Source organism: Podarcis muralis, chromosome 1 (assembly GCF_964188315.1).
Source record: "Podarcis muralis chromosome 1, rPodMur119.hap1.1, whole genome shotgun sequence".
NCBI classification, from domain to species: Eukaryota; Metazoa; Chordata; class Lepidosauria; order Squamata; family Lacertidae; genus Podarcis; species Podarcis muralis.
Genome location: NC_135655.1, coordinates 64161083 through 64173771, shown reverse-complemented (window position 1 = coordinate 64173771; position 12689 = coordinate 64161083). Strand labels below are relative to the sequence as shown.

The window sequence follows — 12689 nt, the reverse complement described above, 5'->3', positions numbered from 1 at the left end:
AGTTTTGCCCTCTGCCTTGTCATTCTTATTACCCTCAGCTCATGGAGGTGACTGTGTGTAGTGGGGAGCCTTCTCATGTAACTGTGGTGGCTCCATGAACATTTTTTGCCTGTTTTTTTTGGGGTTTTTTTTGTCTCTGTTGCCCCCCCTTGTTTTCTTTACATGGAATGGTAACACCTGAAAAGGACCAGTGACTTTATTTATCATGTTTATCCATCAAATTTCTACCTAAAATCTTCATAGCGATATAGACAAATATAAATGCTATATTAGCGCTAACCAACAGTAGGAAAAAACGTTTTTAAAGACCCATTTTGTAAGCTCTTGGGTGAATAAAAAATGATTCTCTACATTCAGATTCCTACATTACACTAGCCTGACAAACTTCCCTGGGCAGTTAACTCCAAAGCCATGACGACACCACAGAGAAGACCCCACTTTGAGTCCCCCAAAGTTTTATTGCATGCACTGACATGACCCAGAGCAAAGAAAGTCTTTGAAAAATGTTTGCTGGTCTTTGCTGACCAGAAAAATGAATTACTAGAAGGCAAGATGATTTTAGAATAGGGAAATAATAAGGAAAGAAGATGCTTTTTAAACCAATCTTTGGGGTAATTTATGGGAAGCTTTTTCTGAGAGGAAACTCCATTAGCACAGTGAAACTTACTTCTGAATAAACAAGTATAAAACAGAATGATAGAATGACACTAATCTGGAAGTAAAAATAGAATTGATTTTTTTAATCTCAGCATCTATAAGCAAAGTTGTTTTTATTATTTGGTTAAGCTAATTGTAATATAGCTCATTGTTTCAAATATTAAAATAAGCTACTTAAATTTTTTTTAAGGCAAATGTTATGTAAATGTTTTTGCAGCTATAATCCAATTTAAATTACTTTCCCAGGTGTTGTATTCAATAAAACTGCCGTCCGTTTTCTCTGTAACACCTGCAACACTTTAATTGACATAAAGATAACGGTATGCTATATACAAAAACAATTCAGTGCAGCCATAGGCCATTGTTCTGGAAGAGATTATCATTAGTATAAATCCCATGTAAGCAGTCACTTAACTCACTAAGCTTCTCATTGTTTTATATTCTGCCTCTTACAATGAGGGGCACACCTGCTGCTGCAATGACTGCCTCACACTGTAGCAGAGGTGACCAAATGTCCTAGGCTGCACATTAACATCTTGTGGCTGAGAGCCAGAAGAAACACTTTAATGTGGTCTCTCCTTAAACAGCGTTCTCCCCCTTGTTTTTACCAGTAGCACTTTTTAAGAATTCCCAAATGTTTTTCTTGTTACAACACGGAAACAATGCAGATCATTATTTGATCTGTGCTGCAGACATATGAGAAAGCAAGTATGCGGTTGCCTCACAGGGTGATGTTTGAGGAACATAAAATTGAGGTATGTCCATTAAATGACTTCCTCCAAATATTTTGCAAATACTTAAGACACCCCCAATCCCAAATCGTGTGTGTAATAGAGGTATGTCAGAGTCTATAAATGCAAATTAATGCAGTCAACAATGTATGACTATAGCATCCCAGTGTCACTAGCCTGATGATGGTGAAGGAGCAGAGAAAGAAAATGTCAATTACAGTCCTCATCAGAAATAAACTTTCGATGCTAATAAGTAAATATGCCTAATTTGAAACAAAATTGTGAAGTTGCAATTAAAAACATGTAATCTGTACACATTAAAAATAGCTCCTCTAAGATATATGTCAGTTTAGCATAGTGGCTATGGAGTATCAGATCAGAAACGGACAGATTCATGCTTAAAACTTCACTCAGCTATGTAGCTCACTGGTGCACTTGGGCCAATCCCCCTACTTCAAAATGGGGTCCTGGAGGGGATAATGTATATATACCACCCTGAGCAACTTGTAGGAAGTGTGGGGCTTCAGTGTAATAAATAAATGACTACTCACAGTACCTTGAATTTTGAAAGGATTTAAAAACAACAACAAACAAATAAACCTAAATCTCTACATTGGTAAGGTAAAATGTTTGGACAAAATTTACAAAATGTTTCCCTCTTGTATCCGGAAAATCAACAAGTAACTTTAAGAGACTCTTCAAAGTATCTAATAGCTATTTAATGATAGGTAAATCTATTCAATTAGGTTGTTGTTATAAAAATGATTCACGGTGCCCACACACACACACAAGGATCCTCAGAGCTCAAGAGAGCCCTGATTCTCCCTCCTCCTCACTAACAATTGCATGTGTACAGACGTAAGCATGCTCTACCAGCGGTTCTCAACATCCCTAGATGTTGTTGGACTACAACTCCCATCATCCCTGAGCTCTGGCCTTGCTAGCTAGGGGTGATGAGAGTTGTAGTTCAACAACATCTGGGGACCCACAGGTTGAGAAAGGCTGTGACAGTCCAGAGGACTTGATGCCTCCCTCCTCTTCACTCCCAGGTTCATGTACACAGAAACAAATAATGCACTGGAATAGTGTAGGGGACAGGACGGCAGTACGTATTTTTCAAAACCACTGGAGTGTAAGCATGTCAGGGCTACTGGATGGGAGGTGTGGGGAAATCTGTTCTCCATACCAGCCCATCATACTCCTGCAGCCTGACTCATCCCATGTGAGAGAAGGGAGAAACAGATTTTAACCTGCATGCAGGCACTGCACCTACACTAGAAAGACCATCCCATTTGATTTTAATACTTTAAAAACCCTGATTTCCTCACATTAACTGGTTTTATGGGAGATTTGTAAACAAAAGGAACAGGGGAAAGGAGAGGGAGAGATAGTTTAATGTAGTTAAAATGATATGTGCTTTCACAGCTTCCCTTCACAGGAATGGTTTCTTCTCCAGTACAACTAAATATCTTGCTTTTCTACATCAGAATGCATCTTCCTCATATCTGTTAGGAATTTCTGTTCCTTATGTCAACTGCTACATTGTTCTGCCTACTTTGGCAGATGCACTAAACAAAATCAGGTTCTAATAGTTTGACCTCTCTCTCTTCTTCTGTTCTCTAGGGCATAATAAAACCCAAGCCACAGTCCTACAACAGTTAATGAAGCTTAACCTTACACCCTCTTAATTACCAATGCATTACACTAACTACAGGCATCATACTTCTCTCTAAGCTATTTTACAATGCTGGAGAAGTACTACTGTGCTATTATTTAGTGACATAATTCATGCTGTATGTGAAATCCCTCTTAAATGAACTTCTTTGATCCTTTCATTTTTTTAAAAAAAAGAATTTTAAATATTATCTATTATGTTCTAATAATCATTTGCAGTTTTGTTGCTGCTATGATTAAGAACACATTAAAAAGTGTATGAGTCTAAATTGATTCCTGTTTGAAGTGATATTTATATAGTAATTTTTCAAAGATACATAAATAAGTGTTGTTAAACTTAGGACATTGGAAAAAAGGCAATTAGGAAAGGAACTACTTCAAAGTATTTTATGTATAGTAACAACAATTAAAAAAAAATAGGAATATATTTTCCTGGACAAAGTCAAGCCCTATTTTTAATTAATATAAACAAGTGATTGTATAGTTAATTTCTTCAAATGAGACTTGGTCCTATGCTTTTTTATTTATTTAAACCAACTGAAGCCAACAGAATCTAAATTCAAATCTTTGTATTAACTACAAAAATTCTAACAGCTAAATGATAAATGAGGAACAGTAGCTGGGTTCTGAACATGAAGATATCATTTTTTATTATTTCATTTCATTTCACTTTATGTTGCATACCAGATTTCTATATTGCTACACACAAGGTGGTTTACAAGCTGAAGAAACAACAAAATATGCAGCAAAGATCACACATTTTATAACAATCTGATCCAATACGAAAAGCATAATAAAAAAATGACTTCTAACTGACTTTGAGTAAGTGGTCTAAGTCAAATCTATTATTTTCTATGTTTAAACTACTAAAATTTTTAGTATATAATATAATATATATGAAAGGACAATCCCGTTATTCTACTCTTTCACTATTCTCCTAGATAGATCAGGAGAATCTCAATGACACAGTATGAGTAAAATAGAATAAAGAGCATTAGCACAATAAGAACAACACGCAGGGATTTATTCAGTGAAAAACCAAACACACCCATGTATGGATAATTTTTTAAATAAAGGCTCTATATTCACAAATGTTCATTTTCAAAATGATGTTGGATATTTAAAGCACATATACATTTAGCGCAAATGTAAATGTCCCTCTGAAATTTAAACCACTTGGGGGAAACGGTTTGACATTAAGGAATAGAAGGCTGAAGACAGATGGCATACTTTTGCATGCACATAAAATATCAGAAAGTGAGTTAAGGTTACCATCATATATGCTCACAGCAAACTCAGGTGTTTGCCTAATACTCAGATTTTAACCTATTCATTCACTGTAGTCTAACTTTTATGGCATCCAAAATCCCTGTAACTTGAGATGGCCTCATTCTTCTTTACAAAGGTGGCTGGTCATGGACACTGCTTCTACTATGTCCATCTTTGTCAGAATATTAAAGAACTTCTTTGAAAATGTGCATTATGCAGCACTATCCAGATTTAAAATGTGCTAAGCTACAATACCTATATTTATGAATAATGTGGGGATGATTTGCTCTCTAGTGCTAGAAGGGTTGCACAAAGTGATCTGAACTATATACAGTGGTACCTCGGGGTACATACGCTTCAGGTTACATACACTTCAGGTTACACACTCTGCTAACCGAGAAATAGTGCTTCAGGTTAAGAACTTTGCTTCAGGATAAGAACAGAAATCAGGTTCCGGCGGCGCGGCGGCAGCAGGAGGCCCCATTAGCTAAAGTGGAGCTTCAGGTTAAGAACAGTTTCAGGTTAAGTATGGACCTCCGGAACGAATTAAGTACTTAACCAGAGGTACCACTGTATAGGCTCCGTAGCTCTTTTTTTCGGGGGGGGGGGGAGGCAAGAAGAAAATTTCATTTTAGTTGATAATATAAGTTTGATTGGTAATAGCAGAACTTGCTTCATTCCTTGCATGCTTTCAAAATGTTACATAACTGAATCTGATAAACTCTGGCTACCATAAAAGTTAGACTACAGTGGATGAATAGAAAAACCCTGAGCATTAGTTAAACACACATAAGTCAAGTCTGTCTGCTCTTCCAGAAAATGCTTACCAAATTAGGGTTGCCATACATCTGGATTTTTCCAGACATATTCCTGGAATACTGCAGTCGGCAGCAGTGTCCGTGCGGAAATAGGAAAAATCCAGACGCACTGCAGCCCACGTTGGCAGTGCCGTTTTTGCATAAAATTAGCATTTATTTCTTTTTGCATTTTTTTGCCCAAAAAAGCTTAACAACTTTTCTGTCTGGATTTTCACTGTTTGAAATATGGCAACCCTATAAATGCTTTAAGTTTTAAAAATGAGGACCCATGCAGAGGTAATGTTTCTGAGGATTAGAGGAATTGGGAATAGGATGCAGGGCCACACTTTCTTTCCCTCCTCTTTCACACACCAATTCTCACTACCTTCAACTAGCTGCTTTGTCTGTCTGCTGTTAAAACTAAGGATATTACCAAGCTTCCATTTGGAAGCATTATTGGTAGCATCTCCAGAATGTAAAACAACAACACCTTAAACAATTATTCCTTACAATTATATCAATTGTAAGTAAATGCTTCCCATAGCTTGCAGAAAACTAGAGGTGGAAATAACAATCACAACATTATCAAATTCAGGAAACTAAAACAAAACAAAACACCATTTTGCTTCAGTCACCTCAAATCCTTAATCATACAAGCATCCTAGTTAAAATAATAATAATTAAAGACTGTTAACATGATTTTAAACCACTATGATAGTCATTCAGCACAGAGGTTTAACAGATTATAATATTTCTGAAAGAGTATTTTAAATAGTGTGGAAAAAACCAATGGTAGCTAATACAACAGCATTCAAAATAATAAAGGCCCACACCGGTTAAGAGTTATAAAAATGGACCACATTAAGTCTGTACTGTACTGTACTGTACTGGTTTCCTGTACTCCCCCTCAGCTGCTCTTCCATGCACAAGGGGACTGAAAGCTTTAATTTTTAAATAAACTAGACTTTACAATTACATTCATAGTTGGGAAACTCTTGTGTCTTTCAATGGTGGTTGGTTCAAACAAATGAGGATTAGAGCCACTGTTTGATCCTGGATTGTTTACATTAAACACTGTTAGAATAAATAATAGTTTCCCAAGTTTCGATGTAACCGGAAATGGTGGTTAGTTCAGAGTTTCACTGCTTTCAGTCTCCTTCACACATGCACTAAGTAGAAGAGGGTACTGTTTATTTGTGCAGTTTCTTCACAAAACACTAAAGCATAGCTTGTTATATCTGAACTGGGCCAAAGTTTGATCTAGGCAAATGAAAGAAAGGAAAATAAAACCATGGATTTGAAGGAGCTGAAAAAAGGAGAAGGCGATTTAAAATGGATTTTGATGAATAAGCTAAAATGAACGAAAAATATCTCTTCCATGGCCACTAAGACCTGGTGACTAATGTCTGGGACCAGGAGTCAGATTCATTTTCACAGGATGACAGAGATGAGGACTCTAAAACTGAAGGCGAAGGACATGCAGGACCAGCCCCAGAAGTGCTGCTATCAGATGAACCTGTGGAGCCAGTGCCCACCCCCAAGAATGTGGTATTACTTGTCAAGGAGGGGGTCACTTTCCTGAGTCCTCCCTCCAAGTCTACTCAAAAGAGGTCCTTCTGAATTCACTGGGGAGTTACTCCTAGGTAAGTGGAATAATGACTGCAATCTTAGTGAAATTCTTGGCTGGAGATGCATTCTCACTGGAAGACAGGCTAGGCTGATAGCATTTGGCTACGAACACTAAATGAGCTTCATGGCTGAGCAGAGGTTAAAGGGTAAAGGACCCCTGACAGTTAAGTCCAGTCACGAACGACTCTGGGGTTATGGCGCTCATCTCACTTTACTGGCTGAGGGAGCCGACGTTTGTGTGCAGACAGTTTCCGGGTCATGTGGCCAGTATGACTAAGCCGCTTCTGGTGAAACCAGAGCAGCGCACAGAAACACTGTTTGCCTTCCCATCCGAGCAGTACCCATTTATCTACTTGCATTTGACGTGCTTTTGAACTGCTAGGTTGGCAGGAGCTGGGACCAAGTAACGGGAGCTCACCCCGTCGCGGGGATTCGAACCACTGACCTTCCGATTGGCAAGCCCTAGGCTCAGTGGTTTAGACCACAGCTCCACTGGCATCCTTCTGAACAGAGGTTAAATGGACCCCAAAACCAATGAAACCAACAACACTGAAGCACACTGCTAACCTTCACTTGTTAGAATGAAAATGAGTCCCACTTACAACTCATCACATGTATCTTCCTAAGCACACTTTCTGGATTCTACAAAATACTGAAGAATAATTCTGCATGACACTGTAATCAGGTCACATAAAGATTTGGTTTAGTTTTTACTTTATAATTTATTATGTTCTAGTATGCAGCAGTACAGCTGTCTGTTAGAAAGATGAAGTGACTGAAGAGAAATGTTTTAAATATCCTGTTTAAAACCCCCTGTATATTGTTCTATAGGATTTTTACAGGGGTGTAATTTTTCAACAATGTTACATCTTAATGCTGACTTCCTGAAGAAGCTTTGACTACAATAGGCATGAATGTGTTTTCAAAGGATGATGGATAAATTGCTGGGTGGTAATATAATATATCTTAGGCAGCTGATGGGGCTTTTTTATGTTCTACGTGTCTTTTAGTTACACAGTTTTAACATAATTATGGTCTATAAAACCATCTCTTCCCTCTCCTAGAACCAGCAATATTTGTCTTGGTTATAAGATCAAGAAACTCCCAATCACATATCATAAAATTAAAACAGGTCAATTCAAAAATTTCTACAGTGAATCATATGTATAAATTGTCTTAGCTTGTTGTTAGTCACCCATATACTGGATTAGTTGCAAGCTGATGATATGCTGTTAAGGAGCAATGGTTTATTGGGATGGAGTGACAGTAAGTAACATTGGAACATTTCCAAACCTACTGTCTAATAAAACCCAGATTATTGAGATAAGGGTAGATCAAACCAAAAGCCCATCTCATTCTTTTCTTATAGTGGGAAGCCAGATGCCTATGGGAAGTCCATATGCAGGTTATGAGCACAACACAGCTCTTCTGATTTTGTTTCCCAGAAACTTGTATTTGGAGACCTAAAAGCTCTGATACCACCAGCTTGACCACAGCCATGGAAAGAGTTATCTTCTGTGAAAGATCATAGCATAACAGATGAAATCAACCCTTAATGTGCTCAATGAATGTCTGATACACATGTCACTGTAAACAGAAATTCCAGTAAACCTTTCCCTCTTTTGTTCATGTTTAAGAGTATTAATTCAAGAAAAAAGCCTAATGAGGACACAAAAGTGAAGGTGAATTTACATTTCATAACAGATATTCAACAAAACATTTCCCTCTCAACAGGGCAACCCTACAATTAGGCAGAGAGATGTAGGAGCCTCAGGCCATAGATGTGAGGGTGGAAGGAATGGGAATGAGAATGAAGTGTTGTAGGTCAGAGCTGTGTCTGCTATGAAGTCTGCCATACACTCCATGTGTTAGTCTGCTGTCCTTAGGTGTAGTAGAGCACAGTGACCCATTATCAGCGTTTAAGTATGATTCAGCTGCCAGTCTGATCATCTTCTGTATGTTGAATCTACTAGGGCACCATCTTATCCTTTACCTCAAACAACGAAAGATCACAGCTGGGACCTGCCTCTCAGACTTTCTGGATGCGGCGCTGGGGTTGTTAGATCCAGACCTTCCCCTATTTTCCTCCTAGCTGCTAGTCTCAATCTCCATTGAGATAAAGCTTCCCAGCTCTGATCCTCTATATTCTCTTCTTTCTCATTTTTCCTCTTTCTCTTCCTCCTTGTTCCCTTTTTCCAAGCCTTCACCTCTTGCTTCCTTACTCAGCTTCCTCCAGCCTTTTCTCTGCTTTGCTAATCTATCTACTGACTCATTATTCTATGGCCTCTTTGAGACTTGTGTCCGCTGCACAGCTAGCTGCCATGTTATCTTTTAGCCAGAAGTACTCCCCAGTGAGAGCTGGACCATCAAGAAGGCTGATCGCCGAAGAATTGATGCTTTTGAATTACGGTGCTGGAGGAGACTCTTGAGAGTCCCATGGACTGCAAGAAGATCAAACGCATCCATTCTTAAGGAAATTAGCCCTGAGTGCTCACTGGAAGGACAGATCGTGAAGCTGAGGCTCCAATACTTTGGCCACCTCATGAGAAGAGAAGACTCCCTGGAAAAGACCCTGATGTTGGGAAAGATTGAGGGCATAAGAAGAAGGGGACGACAGAGGATGAGATGGTTGGACAGTGTTCTCGAAGCTACAAACATGAGTCTGACCAAACTGCAGAAGACAGTGGAAGACAGAAGTGCCTGGCGTGCTCTGGTCCATGGGGTCACGAAGAGTCGGACACGACTAAACGACTAAACAACAACAACACTCCCCAGTGTTGTCTGTGCTGCTGCCCCTACCTCTTTAAGGTAGGTTGTGGGGCCAACAGAAATCAATGAATATCCAAATCCTAAGGCTCAGGTGATAAAGGCCAGGAAGAACAACAAGTACAAAAGCTACTTTTCATAGTTTGCTACATAATACTATATTTTTAAAAGACGTTTAAAACAAGTCTTATTGTGGAGTATTGATATAATGTGCTGATATTAAGTGTATTTGATATTTTCAACTTCTGGTAACTGAAGTTTTTATATACGTATTTATATATGGTTAGTTTCAGTTATTTCTAAAGCTAGGCCCCACAAATCAACACAACAACAATATAACACAACAATATAAAATAAAATGGCAAACTAATTCATACTACTCAAACTACTACACACTACTCTGTGTGTGCCACCAACCCATGCTTCATAAAAAATGGCATTCAGGCTCCTGTTTGGTCAATCTCATTGGTACCTAGTATGAGAAGTACAAGCACTTCAAACTCAAGATGTGATGTCATTTTACTTCTTTTCTTTGCCCCATTTCCCCAACACAATCTCCACCCCTAGTTTCTCTGAATCACTATAATTACTGAATTTAATCAAGGTACAGGTAACGTATTCAGGAAGATTTTAGGTAATTAATAACACTATACTCTCCTGACACATACACTACTTTTTACATGGAGGGAGTAGGCAAGGCATGGTTGGTATGGTAACACACAAGTCCTTTACTAACAGAGTTCTCATACAGGGCATAGGAATGTCTGCCAGCTTTAGGGTTGCTTTTAGCACCATCTAGATTAGAAGATATTAAGCAATAATTACATGGATGTATTTTTTTCTTTACCTTTACAATATCAGCAGGCTCCTCTTTATCTGAAGCAACAAATAAATGGTGTCCACAGACTATTCCCTCTGAAAGGAAATGCTTGAACAACAGATTGGAATAAATACCGTATACATCTTCCTCTGTGAAAAAACAAAGCATGCACATTATTAGCATGACAAGCCACATTTGGTGGTGTGGAAGAAACATAGATAGGGCAAAAGAGACCACAACTGTGTACTGTCAGTGCCTCTACCATTGGGCTTATGCTGCTCCATATGTATTCACAGGACTGTAGGGGCCCCAAAAGATACCCCAAGCGGATGGATAGATCCACTCTTAGAGAATCATGTGTCATAAGCCTTTCTTTTAGGCCAGTCTAGAAAAGGCACATCTCTGAAAATATGAGAGACTTGACAGCAGCAGCTCTACCACCACCACATTGTGCATAACCATTAGCAGGATGCCATTTTCACAACTTCCATTGCTATTAAAGAAGCTCTTTAGAACATTATTAGAGATACATAATTACTGTTTAACCAGTTGTGGCTTTTAGGAGTGTTACTCCTGCTGAAATCTTCATTGGCTTCAGAAATTTCCAGAATTTGCTATGTTATTACAAAGAAAAATATTTGATTTGTTTATTTCCGTAGAGAAATAAATGTGAAATCTTAACTATCATAACAGTACTGAGCTCTTATCAGCATCCTTAAGCATTTTGTTGAATAAACTATACATATATCCATATATATATATGAATCATAGGATCTGCTACAAATATAATAGGGGGAAACCTAAATAAAAATAGTCTGCTGTGTTGCTTCAAGGAGTATGGGATCATGTAAAAGCCTTCCTAAACTAGTAAAAGGTGACACCATGTACTCTTGCTCTCATGCTGAAAGCTGACCTATCATCACCTTTAGACCTCAGCATTCTAAATACTGAAGCAGTGGCTTCCCTAAACATTGTCATTTGTATCAATTCATATTGTTAGAAATTTCTTCATAAACATTGTCATTTGTATCAATTCAGATTGTTAGAAATTTCTTCATCTACAAAGAGAAAGAATCCTTCTGCATCTTTAAAGGTGCATGGGGACTTCAACTTTAAGAATTCAACTGTAAGAGATATTAAATATTAAAATCTGACATAAGGGGATCTGAACCAACATTTATATTTTGGTGCTTTGCTTAGGGTTCAGACATGTAGGCTGCAGGCAACTTTAGGCTACTTTAGAAGTAAGAGAAATGGATTAGATACCAGCTGTGACCTGAAGTACCGCCATAGTAATGGATGTTCCACTTTTGCCAAATTTTACCAGTACAACAAAACTTTTGGATGTGGTAATAAATTAAATGGATTTTAGAACTGAAGGCCTGATTTTACTGAAATTATTACGATGATATTTGATGATTACTCACATGCCTTAATTTTGTTTTTGTTTAGAGTTCTTACTTCTAGACTGCAGTAAGGATTTTAAACTTTCTCTTTAAAAAAGACGAACCTATCGTAATTTTTCAAAATGCAGAGCATATTGTTGGCATTATGTACCCACAAAAAATAAGTCAAATGTTTAGTTTAATTAAGGAACTTGTATAGTACAATCCTGTGGATGTCTACTTAAAACAGGGTTAGAGAACCTCAGATACACCATCTTCACCTGACCCTTGGGGCTCTACTCAGGTCACTGGCGGAGGAAGAGGTGTGCGGGGGCAGCGCACCGTCCCCAGCAGTGTGCCATCGCGGCACGCCATGCCCCCAGGACGCTCGCCACGCCCCCCTGGTGCCAGAGCATGAAGCTCCGCCACTGGCTCAGGTAACACCCCTCCCCAGGCTAGCCTCTTCTGGCCCTGCTCAATTATTTTTCCTGGCTTGCCTGTTTCCTGAATGATGATAATGTATGTTGCTTGCCTGGATGGATGCGTGTCTACATGGCTGGAATGTAGCCTATTATACAACTGCAAAAATAACCCACATTTGCCTAGAGCTACGCCCACCACTGGCATGCAGCCCCCAGAAAGTTGCCCATGAGGGAATATGGTCTTTCAGCTAAAATAAAATAAAATCCCAACCCATGATTTAGAAGTAAGTCCCATTAAGTTCAATAGGACTTACTCCCAGGTAGGTGTGTACAGGACTGAAGCTTTAAACTGCTGAAGTGACCATTGTCCCTTAGGCTTCACTTCCCCACTCCTAGAAAAAAACAGGAACAAATGAAGAACCCCATTGGATAATTCTAGTTACAGGTAGGTAGCTGTGCTGGTCTGCCGTAGTCGAAACAAAATAACCCCCCCCCCCTTCCAGTAGCACCTAAGGTCTCTAAGAACTTGGTCTCTAAGT

The 12689-nt window shown here is 38.7% G+C and overlaps 1 protein-coding gene across 3 annotated transcripts in view; it reads right to left on the bottom strand.

Annotated features, from left to right (window-relative positions):
- ELP4 (elongator acetyltransferase complex subunit 4) overlaps positions 1 to 12689 on the bottom strand; it is a 147349-nt gene that overhangs the window by 119984 nt on the left and 14676 nt on the right. For all 3 annotated transcript variants that reach the window (XM_028729672.2, XM_028729681.2, XM_028729689.2), the window contains exon 3: positions 10371 to 10492. In XM_028729672.2, the coding sequence (XP_028585505.2) occupies positions 10371 to 10492 (122 nt within the window). The remainder of the gene's footprint in view (positions 1 to 10370; positions 10493 to 12689) is intronic.